Source organism: Chaetura pelagica, unplaced genomic scaffold (assembly GCF_000747805.2).
Source record: "Chaetura pelagica isolate M959 unplaced genomic scaffold, ChaPel_1.0 scaffold38, whole genome shotgun sequence".
NCBI classification, from domain to species: domain Eukaryota; kingdom Metazoa; phylum Chordata; class Aves; order Apodiformes; family Apodidae; genus Chaetura; species Chaetura pelagica.
Genome location: NW_009954181.1, coordinates 161,595 through 182,844, shown reverse-complemented (window position 1 = coordinate 182,844; position 21,250 = coordinate 161,595). Strand labels below are relative to the sequence as shown.

General features: G+C 46.2%; 1 protein-coding gene across 2 annotated transcripts in view; it reads right to left on the bottom strand.

Annotated features, from left to right (window-relative positions):
- Window positions 1-7,755: 7,755 nt before the first annotated feature.
- The window catches only part of NFRKB (nuclear factor related to kappaB binding protein), a 16,977-nt gene continuing 3,482 nt past the window's right edge, over window positions 7,756-21,250 (bottom strand). For both annotated transcript variants that reach the window (XM_010002872.1, XM_010002871.1), the window contains exons 6-25: window positions 20,920-20,993; window positions 20,436-20,520; window positions 19,777-19,954; window positions 19,495-19,603; window positions 18,941-19,067; window positions 17,993-18,058; window positions 17,387-17,466; window positions 17,260-17,303; window positions 16,805-16,865; window positions 15,829-16,003; window positions 15,235-15,341; window positions 14,655-14,778; window positions 13,885-13,964; window positions 12,982-13,202; window positions 12,601-12,886; window positions 11,750-11,968; window positions 10,531-11,316; window positions 9,704-9,810; window positions 8,801-8,936; window positions 7,756-8,046 (exon numbers count right to left, since the gene is read on the bottom strand). In XM_010002872.1, coding sequence (XP_010001174.1) covers window positions 7,921-8,046; window positions 8,801-8,936; window positions 9,704-9,810; window positions 10,531-11,316; window positions 11,750-11,968; window positions 12,601-12,886; window positions 12,982-13,202; window positions 13,885-13,964; window positions 14,655-14,778; window positions 15,235-15,341; window positions 15,829-16,003; window positions 16,805-16,865; window positions 17,260-17,303; window positions 17,387-17,466; window positions 17,993-18,058; window positions 18,941-19,067; window positions 19,495-19,603; window positions 19,777-19,954; window positions 20,436-20,520; window positions 20,920-20,993 — 3,191 coding nt within the window. In that variant the 3' untranslated portion in view covers window positions 7,756-7,920. The remainder of the gene's footprint in view (window positions 8,047-8,800; window positions 8,937-9,703; window positions 9,811-10,530; window positions 11,317-11,749; window positions 11,969-12,600; window positions 12,887-12,981; window positions 13,203-13,884; window positions 13,965-14,654; window positions 14,779-15,234; window positions 15,342-15,828; window positions 16,004-16,804; window positions 16,866-17,259; window positions 17,304-17,386; window positions 17,467-17,992; window positions 18,059-18,940; window positions 19,068-19,494; window positions 19,604-19,776; window positions 19,955-20,435; window positions 20,521-20,919; window positions 20,994-21,250) is intronic.

The following is a 21,250-nucleotide window of genomic DNA, read 5'->3' as shown; positions in this document are numbered from 1 at the left end:
GGAGGGAGGGAAGGAGGGAAGGAGGTCGGTGCCCGCAGCAGGGCTGGCTGCGGGGGAGAAGTCCTCGGCAGTTCCCAGGAATTCTGCCTCCACAAAGGAGCACCAAACATCCACACAGCAGCCGAGGAGCCGGGTTCAAACAGCCACCCGAAGGCTTTCCCCTCCCTGCGGGGCGGTCCCAACGATTCGGTTCCCAGCGCGATTCCCCAGCACCCACCTGTGCCCTCCCGCCCGGGTTCCTGCCCGACAACCCCGAAACCACCCCGGCTACAGCCTCCGATCCGGTCCGGCAACTTCCAGGGCGATACGACAGATTGGGAAGAGCGATAAAGCTCCCGGGGTGTCCTGTTACTTCGCATTCCAAAGAGTAAATCAAAGGCTGATTCAGTGGGAGGGGAGGGAAGAGTCACCCGGCAGCCCCGCTGAGCTGCGGGCACCGCTGCACTGACCATCTGCCCGGGGACACGCAGCCCTTCCTGCTCTCAGGCCCCAGGCGAGTCCTCCCTGCTCTGATTCAGACCCTCCATCTGTCAGGCAAGGAGAAAACTCACTGACTTTGGAGAACGGGACCTGTAAAAGGGCAGGGAGCTGCCCCTGCCTGCTGCTCAGAGAGCTGTGCCATTGGGATGGGAACTTACCCTTGGATCCCAAACGCTTCTCTCAAGAGCTCTGGAGTGAGAGCCCTGCTTCCAAAACATGACTCTGGCAGGGATCACATGTAGCTTTGCCCTCCTGGGATGGTGAAAGTGGCCCAGAACAAAGGGCACTAGTGAGCAGCTCCGTCCTGTGGGTGATGAGAGCGGGTGAAGGATGTGCCTGTGCAACAGGACAGCCCACCCTCAGCCCTTCAACACTTGCCCAGACAGCTCAGGGACAGGCTTTCCAAACCAAGGGGACCCTTCCTGGTGCCTCTGTTGCTAATGGTGCCAGGCACCTGGCAGTCAGGGGACTCCAGAGGGAATCCCAAGCACTAGGACATCCACCACACTACTTGCTGGGTCTCTCTCTTGAGCTCTTCCATGGCTTGTGAAACCAGGACCTCTTTGTGAGCTCTGAATCAGCAGCAGCAGTGTTTGCCAGCCAAACTAAGTGCAACAGAGTGGACAGGCTTGCCTGCCTGGTTTGTGGCACTGGGTATTTTGAAACCTGGCTGCACGCCGGGGGGCACACCCAAGATCCAAAGGCAGCCAAGGTCCCATCTGCCTAACAAGCTGCCAATGTGTACACTGAGGCTGTGACTTAGCTGGGAGATGCAGAAAATGGGTTGGAATTACCCATTTCTCTTTGGTTTATTACAGACAAGTAGAGCTGACCCATGCCCACCTGCCTTGCCTGACCCATGCCCACCACTTCCCACAGAAAATAGTTCAGTCTTTGTGTTGGCCTCACCTCAGCTGTTTGCAGCCAAAGCAAAAAAGAAACAGCCTTGGCTTTTTTTCCTCTTACTCTCCTCACTTGGTCAGAGCAGAGGACAAAGGGATGTGGCATGGGGTTTTTTTGGTGTTTCATGGTCCACCTCCTACTGTCTTTCAGACAACAAGCTGCCTGATGCTCTCCCAGCTGGGTATGGTGGGTCTGCACATGCTGTTAATGGGCCCACCTGACAGCAGGGTGATGCTGGTCCTCTCTGGGATGGGGTGGAAGACTGGATGGAACACCCTGCTGACTGCATTAGGCTTGCAGACCTGCTCCAGTCCCTTCAAGAAGGATCACTATGTACCATGTCTGCCTGGAAAATCCCCTCCTCCCAGAACAATCTGTTCCAGCATTAAGGTGCCCTTCTTTCTGTGACTTCTCATAACATCCCTCACTGGATGAAAAACTGGCGAGCTCTGGCCTCATTTTCCATTGCTCTTCTACCAGTTCTCTGAAGCTCAGACGTTCCTAAGACAAGTACTTGTGGGGAAAAGGTTGTCCATGGGCTGAAGAAGAGCCCTCAGATTCCCGCCACCAGAGGTCAGGGAGATGTTGGGAAACACCTCACCTTGCAACCCACCTCAACTACTGAGAGGAGAGAGCACTTCTGAAGCACCAGTGAGCTGGGAACAGTTCCCCAGCCAATTAGTTGTTGCTCTCTGGGATGCTTGGCTTATATAATAGTAATAAAGAAAAAGCAGGGAAAACATAAACAGGGATTAAATCAGCCCTAATGCAAACTCTGATCCTTCTTGCTGAAATTGTTAAACCCAGTTTAACCATGTAAACCCTGTTAAAAACCCAAGCACGGGGACATAGTCAATGAAAGCTTCCTTCCTAGGGGAAGCAGCTCCTGGGTTTGCCAGCTCTGAACAGGTACTGTGCCCTTTCAGCATGTCCAAGTCACTTTGACTCACCTCCACAACACTTAACTGACCAATAAAACCAGAATAAATCCTGTCAACCAGACACAAACCCAGCATTTTATTTACAAAGACTCACCCCCCTGACTGAGGGCTCATCTCTAGGTCACAGCTATTTAAAAACACAGACTAAGCTTTTACCTTTTCCTTTCAAAGTGAGGTGCTGTGACAATGAAGCACCTGGAGCTCTTGGGAAAGCCCCAGCTTTGCACACTAACACCTTCCAGCCTGCCCAGCTCTCCTAGCACAGTTGGAAAAACAACCTAGTTAAGTTTATGACTTCTTGGTAAGCTACCAGCTTCCCACAGAGAGCACATATGACACTACAACAACACAACTGACATGACAGCCTCTTCCTCTGCTTTGCACCAGCTTTAAGAGCCCTTCACGGCCATTACAGGGGCCAACCAAAGCTGGAAGTGCAGGTTCAAAACAGGACCACTGTTAGAAGCAAACCTCCATACTTGTGAGTTATTGCTTATTATTGAACACAGGACCACTGTTAGAAGCAAACCTCCATACAATGGCTCACCAAGTTATTGCTTATTATTGAAGCCACCCCAGCCACCCCAGCTATGAAACAGAACTTACTTCCTTACAGGAGCAAAGCAGCTCAAAGGAAGATCACTAATTCACAAACTTGCAGTGACTCAAGGGCTTCTGACTTGACTGTTCATACCCATAATTTCACTGTATAACAGAACACAGGAACAATTCTCACCACACACTTACAAGCACCTTGCTTAAGCAGTTTAAAAATCCTCAATGCAAATACTTTTTTTGAGTAATCCAGCATATTTTTCCAGCACATTCTTGTATGTATGTCTTGTAAATACCAGGTAGCCATTGGTTCCCCATGCCCAAATGGAAAAAAATTCCCCCCCTCTTGCCAAAAATTAATTTAGAATGACACATCAACACATGGAAATCACTTACTGAGTTTCAAACAGTGTCAGCACCTTTGCAGGTCCTCACTTTCAGGTTCTTCCTAATGCTTCAACAAGTCCCAGCACCACAGGTAAAACACCACAACCATCAGCATGTTCACTCTTCCATTTTCCAGGCCATGATGGCCTTGTCCTGGGTCAGCAGAATCACTTAGTGATGCTCCCTCCTGGATTTGCTTGGCAGCTTCTGCTCTGAGTGATGTTGCACAACCACCTGATCCCAGAGCTCTGGAAGACCAGCAGGTTTCTGCAGCAAGGATCTTGGTTCTGGCAGGTGAATCACTTTGCTCTGGATCTTGCAAACTGTAGGACAGTGAGAAAATGTAATGTTGCAAGATCCAGATGGTAAAGATTACCAGAGTGGTTTGGTCATTACTTCTAGACAGAAGGAAACAGATTCTGAAAATGTTTACCTCTGATGGAGCAGTTTTCAGGCCTCAACACAGGATGCCACCTACAAGATTAACCCGTGCTCATATGGGTCACTTTACATAAGATGTGTCATCCCTAAATTAAATTATTAAGAGCCCACACCTGACCCACTCATCCAGAATTCTTTTTATAGTCCACTGAAAGAAATGGTCATAACCAGAGAGTGATTCATCCTACAAGAAGAACCCAAGGGAGGTCAGATGACTTTAGGTATCCATGGCTGCAAAGGCAGCCTGGGCTGAGCAGTTCAGATTTTTCCAGCTTGAAGTTTGTGTTCATAGACTCACAGAACCCCAGACTGGCTTGGGTTGGAAGGGACCATAAAGATCACCCAGATACAACTCCCCTGTGTGGGCAGGGACACCTCCCACCAGCCCAAGTTGCTCCAAGCCCCATCCAACCTGCCCTTCAACACTGCCAGGGATGGGGCAGCCACAGCTTCCCTGGGCAACCTGGGCCAGGCTCTCACCACCCTCACACTCCACAATTCCCTCCTCATGTCTCACCTCAATCTCCCTCTTCCAGTTTTCATCCCTTCCCCCTTGTCCTCTCCCTCCCTGCCCTTGTCCCAAGTCCCTCCCCAGCTTTCCTGGAGCCCCTTCAGGCACTGGAAGGTGCTCTAAGGTCTCCCTGGAGCCTTCTCTTCTCCAGGCTGAACACCCCAACTCTCCCAGCCTGGCTCCAGAGCAGAGCTGCTCCAGCCCTGGGATCATCTCTGTGGCCTCCTCTGGACTCACTCCAGGAGCTCTGTGTACTTTTTATGCTGGGGGCTCCAGCACTGGACACAGAATCTTCATTAGCTGCAATGATGCTACCCTGAAGCCTTTATCAAATGAATGCATCATATATCAGGCTATTGTTGGGTGATCTGGAGTAGCACTGAGGATCCCCTTTGATCCAACTTATGACTCAAATCAATCTCAAATTGAGTTAACCTGGCTGGTTCCCAGCAGTTACAGTATTAAACCACATTTCTAGAAGACAGCAGCGTGCTCTCCTTTCCCCACAGCTCTGCAACAAGTCCCTGTGTTTAAGGCTGTGGGGCAAAAATCTTATATTTGAGGGTAAATTTCAAGCACTGCGAGTCCTCATCCAGGAGGTTCCTGAGGTCAGGCTCCCCATACCAGCTTCACATCAGGCAGGCACGAGAGCTAAACCTTCTGCCCCTTTGTCCTAGTGTCTGTGGTTCAGGTTTGCCACACGAAAAAGAAGTAATAAAGAGTTTTCTGTTTACCTAAACACCGTGCCAGTGACTTCAAGGCATTTGGGAAGGGAAGCTCAATTGTTAAAAACAGGCAGGTTGATGTCCAATGAAATGTTTGCTTTTGAAAAGGAACACTTGGAATAACCACAGTGTGAGTCCATGGGGTTATGAGGGCATCCTGCTGAGGCATCTAAAGAGAGATTTCCCTCATGATTTAAACAAAACAGAGCAGTTGCTACAATAAAGGTTAAAAAGGCTTTACATGGCCTGTGGCAGTTTGTGTAGCTCAGGCCTTGCAAGCAATGATTGCAGGATAATTTTTGGTGGAAAGAAATGTCTATCCCAGTTTCGAAGAAATAATCAAGGCTCTTGGATAACCCCAGTGAGCATCTCACTGTGAGGAAAACCAGACTGTACTTCCATTTTTAATTAAAAAAGGTAATGGCAAACATGCATCAGACTGAAAGGCCCTTTGGCTTCAGGCAGGATAAGCAGATGGAAAATGGGTAATGTCAGTGTAAGTTTCTCTAGGCCTGTGTGCTCCCTGCAGTTCTCATCCAGAACAGTTTCAGCTGTCACAGAAAGGACACAGGAGCAGTTGTCACTGGGAATACAGGCTGGATCCAACACACCTTCATCCAGCCCCAGCACACACCAAAAAGCAACTCGAGCCCTTCTCTGCCCTTCAGGCTGTCTCCAAGTGAAGGGTTACTTATTAAAAACAAGGGCTCTTGGCTTCAGTAGTTTAAGGGTTATTATTAAACCAGAGTGGAAGTGACTGGTCAGATGGGTGGCAGCTGAACCATGGAAGAGGCTGCACTTTGTTCTGGATGGTAGTAAACGTGCTATTTAACCCAGCACGTCATCCTCTGGAGTAAGAAGCCCACACAGTGACTGCTGCTCCTTCCCAAAGTCCCCAGACTCCAAAGGCAAACAAGAAGAGGCCTCAGTGAAGTGCCCAGGAATGCAAAGGCTGCTCACACGTTAGCAAGCCCTTTAGCAGAGACAGGTATGGGAGAAAGGAGATGGGGTGACCTGCACAGCAATACCCTCAGTGCCAGGAACCATCTGAGACACACTAAACTCATGGGATTAGATGCAGGTTTCCTGTTTTGTTCAACTGAATCCTGCCAAAACCTCCTGTGTCCAGTGAGAAATCCACCTAATTCCCTGCACAATAACCCACAGAAACATAAGGGGCTTCACACTGGAACCATCTTTCAGCACTCGGTTGTAGGTTTATTAATCATGAACAGAACTACTGTAGCAGGAATACCTTGACTGTGCTTTGAGTGCAGGGGCTCTTTCACACACCAGGAAGCTGTTTGCTGTCTCTTTCACTCTGTATTTTAACTTTACTACTAAAAAGACCTAAGAATGTCCTCATCTCCCTCCACAACCAACCTTCCTGCTGTGCCCTTAGCTCATAGTTAAGTGTGTACCACACAGGTACAACAACAGACAAACCTTTATCACTCTAAATGCCATTCCCAAGACATACAAACCTCAATTCAAGGCTTGCTTTGAAATGGTGCATGGAAGTGCTCATGTCATACCTGCAGTTAACCCCTTGTTTTTTTGCCTAAAACACCCAATCTCTTCTAACCCAGGCCTGAAGTAGGTTGGCTTTTGTACAGAAAGACTGACACACAAGGCCTGAAGCCCAAAAAACTCCCCTCAGCTCAACACACACAGCTCCAGTCATACAGCTCCAGTCACACAGTTCCAGTCACACAGCACTGGACAACTCTGAGCTGTTAAGACTTGGTTCTTTAAACAGATTTTACTCAATAACCTGTAACTTTGAGCAAACCACAAGAAAAAACAGGTTAAAAAAGAGCCATCTTCCAAAGAAGACGGACTGTCTATTAGCCCTTGGCAAGCTCAACAACCACTGTACACAAAACAAGTTGTACAACACCAAAAGATGGCAGAGAGATTTATAAGGCATTCTGCCCTTTTATTCTTCTCCTGGTCCAACATGTCTTCTGATCTCATTCCCAGGAAGCTTCAAGGTCATGTCACAACAGCCACGGATTCATCTCCAGTATGTGCAAAATTCAAACAAATGTACATAGATAAAATTGGAAAGGTAAAAACAAAACTAAAGGCCAAGATCAGGGGTTAAAAGATTTCTGAGTCCAGTTCGGGTAGATCCACACTTTTAAAACAAGCTACAGTCTTTTTTGACTGATAAAAAGGTTTCTTTGTTGAGGAAAACTAAAGGAGGATCCTTCTGGTCAACACTTCTTTTTCTTTTCCATTATATTCCCATTTCCTGACAGACCTGTTCACACACTGACCTTCTGCATCTCCTCCACTTCTCACCTTTCCTGTGGTTACTTGCTTTTTTACAGCTTTTTTACAGCAAAAACCGTCTTGACTCTCATCCTGCCCTTGACAGAACTTGGACATGGAAGTGTTATCTGTCTGAAAGGTGAGTTCAGAGATAGGGGAGAGGTATTTTAAAAGTCTGTAAATAGTAGGCTGAATGTGTGAGGAATCTACTTCCATGCTGTTACCAGCTCTGGTGTCCCAATCACCATCCCAAGTCCCCTTTATAAACAGCTAAACTCCTGCAAAAGGAGGCATCTTCTTCATGACCTGGAAAAGTCTGAATTACCCTTTCCAAGCAAATTTCCCTGGCTAAGGAAGACCCAAGATCAACTGCTTCATCTACAACCCAAAACACACAGGAATTATACTGGCAAAAGCCCTTTGGATGGGAAAAGGACAAAGAAAAGGAAGACATTTCTCAAACAATCAATTCTACAGACCTTGGCTTTACATATCTGGACTGACACATCTTAGTTTGTAGGTACAGCATCTTTTGCTGTGGATTTTCTACCTAGACATCACAATGCTGACTCCAGACAAAAAAAAAGTGACAGAATCCAGTCCAGCCCTTAGCCATGACTGTGCTTAGGTTGTCTTGGATGGTTGGATGGAGGGTGACTCAGGGAAGTTCTTGGAAAGTGATCCATTTTCAAACCAGTGTTCATAGCTGATCTTGGGTCTGCTTTGGAGATGGAGCTGTTGTCACCACCACAGTGGAAACTGCTTTAGTAGAGCCAGACACTGTTCCCTGCTGGAGGTGGGAGGCTGGGACTGTTTGAATCCGCACCTGTTTGAAAGGGAAAGAAAAAACCTCAACTCATGTCAAGAAAGGCCTGGTGACACATTGAACTTGCACCACACTCTGAAGCACTGGGGAATTACCTGCCTCTCCTGGCAACCAAAACTCAAGTTATATGAACAAGACCAAGCACCAAAACACACCAAGGACAGCATCTGTCACAAGATCACTCCATCCACTGCTCATGTAGGATGGTGGCAAGAGATCTCAAGGTTACACAGGAAGAAGCAAAAACTAGTTTGAATAAAAACCTTCATGTCAGCTGCTTTTACAAGTTTTCAGAAAAAAGACTTGGATCCATTGGATACTTCTCCTGTACAGACCTGTTACTAGCAGCTCTCAGTACAGATTAATTCTTTGGAACTCCAGAACAGTAAGTTTCCAGACAGAAAGATGGATGAGCAAATAAACGAATTCCTTCAAGAAATGGTGACTCACAGCAGCCAAAGTACAAAGCTCTAAAAAAGAGCCAAGGGTACAGAAACAATCCCTCAAGCAGCTGGGAACATTTCCTGGAAGGATTTTTGGCTTTACATTCTACAATCAGTGCTTCAAAAACATTTTAAAACCGTATTTGGATGGAGGGAAGGTAAAGGAGATGATGCACTGCATGTAATTGCAGACACTCCAGCCAAGCTGTGTGCCTGCACTTTTTATGGAACCCCATGGATCAGGTGTAAAGTCCTCAGGAGATGTTAGGTTATCAAAAAGCAAATCATATTATCATTGTGTGTCCCATTACCTGTGTGGCTTGGCCTTGCTGCTGCAGCTGCTGGAGTTGCTGTGCAGTCAGGAAACTCACTGGCTTGTTCCCAGCAATCAGTTTTGTCCCTGCTGGCATGGTAGTCAGGATGATATTCCTACCTAATCCACTGATGCTGAGGAAATAGAATGGTTGGAAGGTTAGTAACCAGAACAGCAGGCTAGGTCTTTCAGACTCATAAATTGTTCTTCAGTTGCTAGGAGATATCAAAATTCCTTATCTGATTCACTAATTATTTTAAGTAGCAGGTTGGGTTTTTTCCCCACAAATACACAAGTGACTAGTTTATGTCAAGGTTTATCACTGTGATAGATAATTTATCACACAAATTAAGCTCTTGAAATCTGGACTGTGCCCATCGCTGGATTAGTCTGATCAGACCTGAACACTTCTCAAGGAATGCAGAAAAATTCCAAGCACACAGTGTTCTGCCCTGAAATATTAACTAAGGGAGACAGCAGGAGAATTCAGGGAAGAATAAACAAAAAGACTTCAATATCTGAGTGCCAGAGGAATTTGCACTGAGGCAGTTACCACTCCCCTGGTTTCTTTAGTGGAGAGATGGCCTCAGATTACAGGTATTTTTAGGTATGTCACCAGGTTAACTCTTGCTCAAACACACAGAACTAATCTAATAGCTGGTTTCAAGGCGAGGAACATTTTTTTCTTCAGTTATTTACTAGAACCTGCACCTCAGGGCACATCAACACAGATTATATTCTCACTGCCACTGAATTAATTCAGTTTCTTGCAGCTAATGGAGGTATTAACAGACTGCAAGTCCATTCCAATCTTTGCCTGCTAGGTCCTCAGGAATCTATTGACCAGATAACTTTCCTCAGCCTCTTTCTAAAGCAAAACTACCAGATGCAAAGTACTCACTTGGCCCCGAGGTTGCCCTTGATGATGGGGGCAGTCACCACACTCTTGCCTTTCACTGGCTGGCTGATCACTGACAGAGGCACTGTTATTCGTGCTGGCAGTTTACCCTAGAGAAGTTGAAGAACACATGAGGAGCCCTTGGGAACTCAGCAGAGCAACTGCTTGACAACAGGCAATTACCACTCAGCCTGGCTTTTAGGAGTCCTGGGAGTGGAAATCAACAGCAGCTTTGCTGATGAAACCTGTGCTCCATCTCAGGCTCATTAAAATTCACCTCCATCTCATTCACTTCACAGCTGCCTCAGCCCTGAAAACCTGCATCCTCTTTGCACCACAGGATTGCTCTGGGAAGGATCATTGCATCTGTCTGGGATTTTTATCCTTGGAAGGCTATGGGAATGTCAATTAGCCTATTCACACTACTTCACAGTACGGTTAATGGTGCCTTCAGCTTTGAGCATTAAAACTGCATTAAATGGGAAATTCCATTAAAAAAATAACATGTAACAAGTGCTTCTAGTCCCATTCCAGGGGAAATTATTTCAGAGGTGTGGGCAAGACGCTGAGCTGCACAAGGTAGGACTTCAGATAAGCAAAGTTTATTTCATTCACTCACAACAGGAGGCAAGGGAAGACATATCTGACTGTTTTCTGGCAATTCAGCATTTGGCTACAAAATTCCAACACCAAGAAATCAGCTGCAGACCCACATTCTACAGCAGTTAATTCGAGCCCCTGCGGATGCGAAGATTTCCGAGATGCATCATCAGTGTATTTCAGCATTCCCCTTCCTCACCCCCCTGCAGAAAAAGGTTAGCAGTACTTACTGCCTGGGATGTTGACACTACTGTGGTGCTGACGGGTACCTGCCGCACAGTGGTGGCTCCTGTGCCTATAGTTATGGGAGTCCCAGCAGCTCCCGAGGCCACGGCCACCGCTTTGGACACTGTGGCACTCACGGCTGGTAAGGAGACAGCTGAGGTGTGGGCTGTGCCGGCCACGCTCACTGCTGAGGAAGAGGGCACTTGTTTAGGGTGAGTAGCTACTGTGATAGTCTGCCCAGCTTTGGGTGGCATCACCCCTAGCCCTTGCACGATTCTTATGGTAGCAGCTGGCTTGGCCTCGGTGGATGCCACCGTGGTGATGGCTTTGCTCTTCTGATCTGCCACCGTCATGCCCAGAGCAGGCATCAGTCGGAAAGCAGAGCTTGTTGGCTCTGCAGCCTTCAAGTCAGGAGTCACTTTAACCACTGTGCTTCCAGCTGGGCTGGAAGAAGCTGAAGTGGCCGTGCTGGTCTTGGCTGGAGAATCAGCAGTCTGGACAGGATTGGATGTCACATGCAGAGTTGCAGAGATGCCTTTCCCACCAGCACTGCTTCCCGCAGCTGCTGTGAAGAGGTCCTGAGTCAGTTTGACAGTAGTGACTTGGGATTTGGCCAGGGTGGCCATCATGTCCGGGGTGATCCGCAGCACAGTCTGGCCCTTGGCATCCGTGGTGATGGAGGACGGGGGCAGGCGCAACACGTCCTTCCCCTGGATCCGAAAATTGGTGGCTGTCAGGGGGATGCTGCTTCCAGGCTGGGTCTTCACGCCCAGCTGGCCTGTGATAGCCACCTGGAAGAGAGCAGAGAGCTCCTTGGAGCAAACCAGGACACAGTCCAAGCGTAACTTCCCCATAGGATATTTGCTCCCATTGGAAATGCCAGGGCATGATGCTGGAGCTCAGCACAGAGTGGAAAACTGTTCTGGTTCTGCATCAGATGGCATTCCCAAAACATGAAATACTGAGGAGTTGTTTTCTTTTTCAAACAAGATGAATGAAAAGGAGATCAACATGTGAAGATGGTCAATTAAAGAACCTGCACTAACATATCTTTTACCTGTATGTAAAATTTGGGCTCAAATGCACCAAACCAGCAACTGCCTAAATCTGTTTGGCCTGTGACTACAGTTTACACTATGTTCTCATATCAGCATATCAAGTTTGTGACAAAAAAACTGGAAACAACTGGGTGATGGAGCTCAGTTCCTGATCTCTCCCTCTCACCTGCTTGATGATATTCTGGCCAGCCACGTTCTGGATGACAGTGGTAGAGGAGGTGCTTGTAGCAGAACTGCCTGGAGAGCTGGTCACTGGCTTGACAGCAGGACTGGGTGCTGCAGAGAGCCCTGTCACAGGCAGGCCTGTCTGTCCCCCCATGGAGCTGCCTGGTCTCTGCACCTGCACTGGGCTGGTCTGAGTTTTTACTGGCAGAGTCATCACAGCCTGCAGACAGAAACAGAGGCAGCCTATGAGTGGACCAAAACACCACTGAGTAATAATTACTCTTTTTGTCTTGGGTCTTAGCTTCTAGTTCTGTGAACTCTTTTACTGCCATGCACCATTTAACGGTGCCACATCAACAGGTAACAGAGGAAAGCTCCCTATTCACTAGGGCTTGTAGGGAGAGGACACAGGGGGATGGATTAAAACTTGAAGAAGGGAGATCTAGGTTGGACACGAGGAGGAAATTCTTTGCTGTGAGGGTGGTGAGACACTGGAACAGGTTGCCCAGGGAAGCTGTGGCTGCCCCATCCCTGGCAGTGTTGAAGGGCAGGTTGGATGGGGCTTGGAGCAACCTGAGCTGGTGGGAGGTGTCCCTGCCCATGCAGGGGGGTTGGATCTAGATGATCTTTAAGGTCCCTTCCAACCCAAACCATTCTATGATTCTAAGAAAAGGAGCACTATATGATTTATGCACAGTATAATTTATGCACAACTGCTTCCATGCTCCTGCCCTGCAGTTACTGGATGATGTTCCAAGTGAGCAAGTAATCCCTGTGCCCTGCACCAACATATGAGAAGAAGCCAGGTTAGAAGTCAGAGCTACTCCACCATTTCCATGCAGCCCAGCTCACCTGAGGGAGCACTTTGGTTTGTGTGGCTGTAGCGGGAACACGGATCTGAGGCACTGATGCAGGCTGCTGCTGCTGCTGCTGCTGGGTTACCACTGGGGCTTGCTGGGACACAGCTGGGAGGCTGGACTGGGCAGTGACCACCCGGACCTGGGGCAGACCTGAGGAGGTGGTGTGACTGACCACCCTGCTGGGGGGTGGCTGTGGCCCTGCCTGTGCCTGTGGACTCTGGGCTGTGGAGAGCAATGTCCCAAGCTGAGGCATGGTGGGGGATGACACCAGAAGAACACTATGGAAAAGATAAAGGCCAGTAGGTCAGCAGAGATGCAGACAGTGACTCAAAGAACCAGCAACACTTACAAGTGATGTACAAGGCAGAAGTACCTCTGGCTGGGTTTTGCTGGCTCTGACCCAGCACTAGAGACGCTCTTGCTAACCACGGACACTGGTGGGGGTGAAATGGGGGTTGCTGGTAATGCTGGTGCAGTTGGTGTCACAGGAGTCACAGGGGTTGGTGGCATGCTGGAGTCACTCAGGCTCAGCTGGCTGGGCTCTGAGGTGCTGCTGGGGAGCGTTTTCAGGGAACTCTCCTTGCTGCTGGACTTCTGAAAGAAACCACGTCAAGCATGAAGGTCTTTAGAGAAATGGCTCTGACTGCTGCACTCCAGAGACTGGGCTGAGCACTTCCAGCTGAGCTCTGCATGCTCAGGAATGATGCCCTGGTGATAAACCCTGAAATCACAGATGTCTGACTGTCTGCCTTCCTCAACTGCAACCACAAATGGGCTGGTGCATTTGGCTGCTCGTGTTCCCAGGGAAAAGGGCATCTCAGCAGTGTAAAACATTCATAAGAGGCAGATTTCCACCTGGGTTAATTTGCCAGCAACAACCACTTTAGAGATATTCAATATCAATAAAAACAACAAAAAAGAGACATCCAAACCCTGACAGCTTCAGCAGACTAAGGGGGAGGGCAGCAGACTAGTTCCACACCCTCTGCTACAGCTTAACCTCAAAATTAAATCTGAAAGACCACCCTTAAGATAGGGAGCACAAATAAATTCCTTTGACCTTTCTGTTGGAGACCAACAGTAAAGCTGAGAGGTGTAAAATTTCCCTCTTCATGTCATGCACTGGTGCTAGACCAACACTGATATTCACAAACATAATAAATTGATAACTCAAATAACTCAGCCACTGTGGATGTAGAATTTATGGATTAAATTAAGCCCTTCTCTCCCTCCCAATCCCAAAAGCATCTGTGAAAACCAGAGGAAAGGAATTTACCATTTTAGCTTGGGGTTTTGGCTTCTGCTGAAGAGCTTTCTTGGCCTTTGCTGCAGCAGCTTGAGCCTGGTGGATCCGTTCTGCAAACACCAATGAACTGTTAGAGCTCCTGACCACAAGCAAACACCAGTTAAGAAAGAGGCCAATTCACAACTGCAAGCTTATCTTCAGATAAGAAATCGAACACACAGAGACATGTAATAATGCCAAGAAAAACACCAAGTAAAACCAGCCAAAAGGTCTGAAACAGACACATAAGAAGTTGTGAATGTGCACACAGACCTCTACTTCTCATACCCAGGATGCTATTTTTCATACAACTACTTTCAACTGACACACTGCTCTGCAACACTGGACTTAAGTGCAGGTGGGCTAACATTAGCTAGCTGATTAGAAGACTAGCAAACTATTAGATAGACTGACAGAAATTAATGTTCATTATCCAGCTGGACTTAAGCATAAAATCACAGAATGGTTTGGATTGGAAGGGACCTCAAAGCTCATCTAGATCCAACCCCCTGCATGGGCATGGACACCTCCCACCAGCCCAGGCTGCTCCAAGCCCCATCCAACCTGCCCTTCAACACTGCCAGGGATGGGGCAGCCACAGCTTCCCTGGCCAACCTGGGCCAGGCTCTCACCACCCTCACAGCAAAGAATTTCCTCCTCATGTCTTGCCTAGATCTCTCCTCTCCTAGTCTTAATGGATTAAGAAGCTCTAAAGTTTTCTAAACATTTAAATTCTTAAGACACCACCAAGCCATGCTTACCAAACTCCTCCTCACTCCTGTCCCTGTGCAGGTAGATCCACAACTTGCGCCCAATATCGTATTTCACACAGGGATCTTTCTCGTAATGTAATCGATCCAAAGCACCACTAACAACAGTGTTAACCTGAAAGTTCACAATTCATGGAGTTACAAGATGTCCCTGGCTGGGCTAGGCAAAGGTCACCAATAGCAAAGTAGTCCTATGTGGCATAAAACCTGAGTAAGCTGCTAGACATGTTCATTTGAGTAATAGCTCAGGCAGATGTTGCAGCAGAAGTTTGTCACCTTGGATTAAATGGAGCTTCCAACAAAGTCGAGAGCTCTAAAAATTGACTGGTTTTGAATCTAAAATGTGATTAGATATGTAACAGTGTTAATCCTATGGCTTTTCTAGCTGTGTTTGTATCATCCAGAATTTGGTGTAGACTTGCAGCACCTCACCAGAGTAGAACACAGCTCTCATTTGCTAGTCAAAGGAGCTTAAGAAATAACTGGGCCTCAGCCATTAAACACTGCCCAGGTCTAAGCAGTGTTATTTTGGGGGAAATCTGTTTGAGGTTACACATGGTAGCCCACTTACTTGAGCACTTGTGACATCAGGAGCTAGGAACTGGGAATCTTTAAGCAGCTCACAAATCTCAGCACGAGTTCCTTCCCCGTTAGGAAGGCGAGCAGCAGCATCACGAACTGAAATACAAACCCAGAGCTTTCACTTCCAGCAGTAACCAGGCAGCTGTATTCAAGTACTGCAGCAGATCTGTTTCCATATTGCTCTCTTAGCCCTCACAGTGCCTACTTGATCACTAAAATCTAGCCCACATGATCCCTGAGATATTAGCAGACTATAAAAGATCACTTTAAAGTAACTCAACTGCACTGGCTTTGTGCCAGGAGTGAGGAACTTGGGGAACAGCCCTGGTCCCTGGGATGACTTTGCCAGCCCCAGCTTCACATCAGTGTACCAAAACCACCACCTTTGTTTCCCATTTTCTGTCAGATCATCATCAACACATAGATGCCTTCTTTTCTAGTTGTTCCTGCTCCCACCATTTATGTCAATATCAATTTATGTCACCTTTTATGTCAATCCAGCCTGCCCACCTTAGTAACATAATTCCCTGGGGGGGTTAGGGGAGCCTCTCTCTTTTTAAAAAGAAATACTCTGGCCACTTACCAAGGGACAAGATGGTGACATAGGCAGGCCTGTCTGAGCGCAGCAGGGAATGCTCTCGGGCCTTGTTTAAGGAGGTTTCCTTGTCAAACACCCCCTTGACAGGCCCAACCACCGACTCAAAGCCGTGCATGCGGAAGGTGAAGGCTTTGTGGGGCTGGCTGTACCGGTAACGTTCCTGTGGTGGGAAACAAAGAGGGCTGAATGGAGCAGGAAACACAAACAGCAAAGTCTTAAAGCCTGTGCTACATTATAGTGTAACTTCTTGTTCTCTAGAGAATTCTTTTTTTTTAAAATTAAAGGTTTATAAACTTATTTTGGAGCAAGAGAAGCACAAACTGCTTCAAGCAGAATCTGAAGCACCACCTAAGCACAGAGTGAAGGTGCAATATGTGAGGTTCACTGTCAGACAGCTGCACAAGTGCCAGAGACACACCTCCTGGCCACCAAACACCCTTTCCCCCAGCAACAAGAAGCCCTTTCTTCCTCCTCCAATCCGGCAAAAGAGAGATTTCCAAAATGTAACCTGGCTATTCTGCCACCCACACAGCACATGTACCCAGAGAGAAGAGATGCCATCACGTGTTTACCCTGTAATACACACCTGCAATTACTGCAGACAAGATAATTAAGTGTACAGGTGCACTTATTGCCACTTGTCTTCTGCTTATTATACTCATACATGCTCCCAGTCATATGCTGGGAGATGACAAAGAAGACAGAAGGGTTCGCACAACCAAATTTAATGAGTTTTGACCAATATTCACTGGAAATACAGGTGTTTCTGCAGTAAGCAGCTAGGCTATATTGTTAGCAAGTGCTATGTAAAGGCAAGATACCTACTTCCAGGCAGAAGAAACAGATTAATTCTTTACACTAGTTTGTGTACCAGTATAAAACTCTCTTATGTGAAATTCTCCTGCTTTACTGGCCAACTATTTCAATATGTGCATTTAAATTAATATGATTCTCCTCTTACCTGCTCCTGAAACACACGTTTCTCCTCTCCTGTGCTAGGTCGGACCACATAGTCAGTCCTTCTGAAACAAAGGTCACCATCAGCTCTGAGCAGCAAGCCCACAACCATCCCAAAGAACTCCCCAAAGGATTAGACACCTTAACCCTTCTGCCAATTTGGAAAACATTTCTGATATATATATATATACACAATATAAACAGGTTGTGCAGAGATCTTCAAATACTCTCTATGCACTGTCTGAAAGTAAGCAAGGACTGTAAATAACCTAGTAATCAGGACAGAACTTGAGGAAATTCAAAGAACTTTGTATAAAACCAGACTATCAAGTTCCCTCCTGCCCCATGATGTAAAGCCTTTTTATTTTAAGCAACCAGCCATCCAGATTCAGAGATGCAAGGACCAAACTCCCCAGCTTTAGCACATGCAGCAGCTTTTGAGCAGTATTACATACTTACACTCTGGGAAATGGTGTTGTGGCATCTGAGCTGTCTTCATTTTCCTATCAAAAACCAAAGATGTGTCAATGTTGGATATAACTCTGTCAAGTTTTGCACCGCTAGAAGGTGATTTTTTCTGACTCACTTTGAAGAAGGTCTGGTCTTTGGTCTCCAACCAGAGCTGAAACAGTGCTGCCAATTCTTTCTCATGATCATGGCAAGAAACTAGTCCAAGAAATCAGGAAAAATAAGAAAAGTCCTTTATTTGTGATAAAGCCAGCTGCTTGTCCTTCCCAGTCATCTACTCCCTTCCCACCTCTGTGCATCACCAGTCACAAGGCATTTTCTGTACTTCACACATGCTCCAATTTCAATACTTGAACACATCCAGACTTAGGAAAATGGTTGTTCACTTATCATTGTAATAATTAATAATCACTCTGCATAATCAGAAGGTATGCTCTACAGAAGGGAAAATATGAAGGTGTTCAGATAGATTTGAAGGGTGACATAAACATGGTTAGCAACATAAATAAAGCCCAGTGCCTCTGTTCACTCATTCTCTGCCTGCTGCTGCTGCTGCTACTGATGTCTTAACAAAACCTGGAATGTAGAACTCAGTGAAAAGGAAAGGCCTAACCAATGTATTAACAGCTCTGCTTGTCCTTCTCTCTGGACAGCAGTAAGCTGAAAAGGCCTAGAGAAAACAACCAGCCCTCACAGAAATCACAGAAGAGCACAAGAGACTCACCAAGCAGTTTCCACTGCTGAGTTCTTTCCTTGAACTCAACAAAAGGTGAGAAGCTGGAAGGAGCATCTACAGTGAAAAACATGCATGTCAGAGACATCACACAATCCCCAAACCCTCCTGCTGTGATCAAGGTGTTGAGTTGGGCTCACAATGCCAGGGTTCAGGCAATTACATTAGTGTCTCTCTAAATCTACACTTGCCCAAAGGGAAGGTAAAGCACCTGAGAGTAACAGTGCCAGCACAGGACAGAACAGAACAGGGTAAAGAGTCTTTTATCCACAGGCTGCCAGATGGGATCCTGTTCATGCTGTGAGGTGCCAGGAACTGTTACTGCATGGTGACTGTTCTGGGCTCAGGGGAAGCACAGTTGGGATTTACAGTATTCATCAGCATCCCAGAGAACATTCAGTATCCATGCTGCAAAGGCCATGGCCATCTACACTGTCTCTCCCTTTAAAACTCCCCACTAAGCCAATGAGAACCACAGATAATTTCAGATGTAGGGAACATCTGAACTTTAGCTGGTCCAAGCCCCAGGTCAAAGCTGGGCCAGCCTCAAGCCTTCAGCAAATTGCTCAGGGGACCATCTACTTTATTTTTCATCACCCCTGGAGACAACCACAATGCCCTTGCACCAGGAAGAGACTAATTTCTTCTTGCTTTAAACATCCTGCCTGAAAGCACTGATTTGAACAGGAGAACCTGTCTGTCTAGAGGCAATTTCACCCACATTTTCACATATTTGGGTATCAAGCTGGGTCTTATCTACCACCCACGTGCAAAACAAGGTACCACAACCAAGTCATGCAGCCTACCATAGCAATGCTGCCAGCAACACTAGGATCTATTGTAGTGATGAATTACAAGTTGATTTCATCTATAATATACACCAGCACTGATTAGAACTGAGGTACAAGCATAGTTAGTATTTTTAACAGCCATTCTTACCTGTGCTGTCACCTGTCAAGTACTGCAAGGCAGGTAAAACCAGTTCAGACCAGTTTGGGGCAAAGGAGAACCAGTTATTTAGTGCACTGGCAGGAGAAGATTGCCAGTCTAGAACTTTATCTTCCAGCTGAAGAAGAAACAGAAATATTTCATTAAAGGTCTCACACTTAAAACTATGATTGACTTAACAGAAACCAAAGCAGCCAAACACACCCAAGGGACAAAGAGATTTTTATGTATATAGAAACAATCATCTGACTTTTCAAGTAGCTGTAATATTTCAGGGAATAGACACCAAAAAGAGGGAAAAACTTCTCCACCATCTCTATCCTAAGTATGTAGAATATATCTAACCATGATCTAATGAATGGGTATGGAAAGACAGATTCCACTGACCCTCAAAGGGTTTAACTTCCTTCACGTGTAATTTACATATTTGTATCACTTACAACAGGACAACTCTGGAGAAAAATCACTACTGCACAGCTATAAAACCCTTTATCCCTTCATTTTCCCTTCTGCAGAGATTCCTAGGAAAGCTGGTGATTCCTTACCACAGAGAGAGTAGCAGGCCCATCCAGAAACAGTATCTCCAAAAGAAGGAAAAAGAAGCTGGAAGATATTTCATTTATTCCAAGGCATGGCTTCATCTCATCCAGAGGTCTTCAAATGAAAGAGATCACAAGCAGAATAAGTTCAAAGATGAACATCACACATTTCACAAACCCCAAACTGCACAAAACCAAAGCCTGCAAAAGTCCCCCCAAAATCTGAGCTGCAACACATGTTGCTCCCTCCATCCATGCAAGGCACCCAGAGCCCTCTGAAGCACTTACTCCTCTTTGACAGATGACAGAGCGATAGGGGAATGGTCCTGAGACATTGGTGGGATTCCATCTGTGTTGAGCAGAGAGTCAGCCAAGTCTTCCACCTCGGATTTAATCTTCAGCCTTTTTTTCTTCTTATCGTCCTTCTCCTTCACCTTTTTCTTGAGAGTTGCAAAGTCAAATAAGGCTGTAGATATGAGAAAAGGTAAGAATAATAATAAAAAAGCTTCCTACCATATTTCAATGGAAGTAATAAACTATATATTTAAACATATATTCAGAAGTGTAAAAATAATATATTTAGCATAAATTCAGGAATACTGTGTACTCATTCACACATCATTCACTCCATCCTCCCAGTTATCTCCACGAATCTTCATTTTTTCCCCTCAATGCATTCTGTTTTAATAGAAAACCTCTATTTTTTAAACCAATGTACATGAAATTAGAAATGCAAAGGCAACTGCTCAGAGCAGGGACACAAATTAACTTTCACCAATAGCTGGAAGCACCTTCGGTGGAAACTGCAGTTGCCTGAGCAACTGAAACAGAGCAACTCACAAACCCAGTGAGGTGAAGAGCAAAAGGATACAACACACTGTCCGGACCTCCTTCAGCCTCAGCTTTTCACACACTCAGTGCACAAACACTGTGCCCAGCCCACTGACCTGCCATGGAACCTTTCCTGCCAGCGTTTACTCGAGCAATGATGTCCTCAAGAGTCACGTCTGTTGTCACTAGATCAGGGTGGTCCTACACAAGAAAACAGGATGGAAATTAAAATGGGCTAAAGACCAAGTGTGAAGATAGCAATAGGGTACAGATGGTAACAAATCACTGAAATGCCCCAAACTTAACCAGATCAGCTTCCAAAGTTATTTACTGCAATAAAAGTTGGGAAGTCTTCCCACCCTGGAATCCAGATGTTTGTCTATCCAAAATACATCACAAAAATTACAAAATCAACAGACAAGCCTAAACAGCACTTCCATGTGTACACTGACAATTAAACAGAGGTTAAAATAAAGGGTTGAAGGGTGGATGCACACAAAAAAATAGCAATCATTTTGTCACCCTGAGCTTCATAACTATCAGATAAAACACTAACAGATCAAATGCAGTCCCACCCTCCCAGGCCTCTTGCCATCTTACTGGTTGACGTTTCCGTTTCTCACGGTGCTTCCTCAACATCATCTTCAAATCACTTTCCCCAAGTTCTATCTTGTCTGCAACAGAAACACATCCAGATCTTCTTTGTCCACAGGTTTCCACTGTTACTTCACAGTCCTCTCGCTGTCCATTCCCACTTTCAACAATCTCCAAACGTCTAGATTTTCCCTATTTGAATTTCATTCTTTTAATCAACCAATTTATTTTCAATACTTTCATCCTTGGATCATCAGATTTCATTGTTGATGCAAGTATGGAAGTGAAAAGCAGCAAGAATCAGCTGTGCTGCACACAGGATTTGCAGACTTGATCT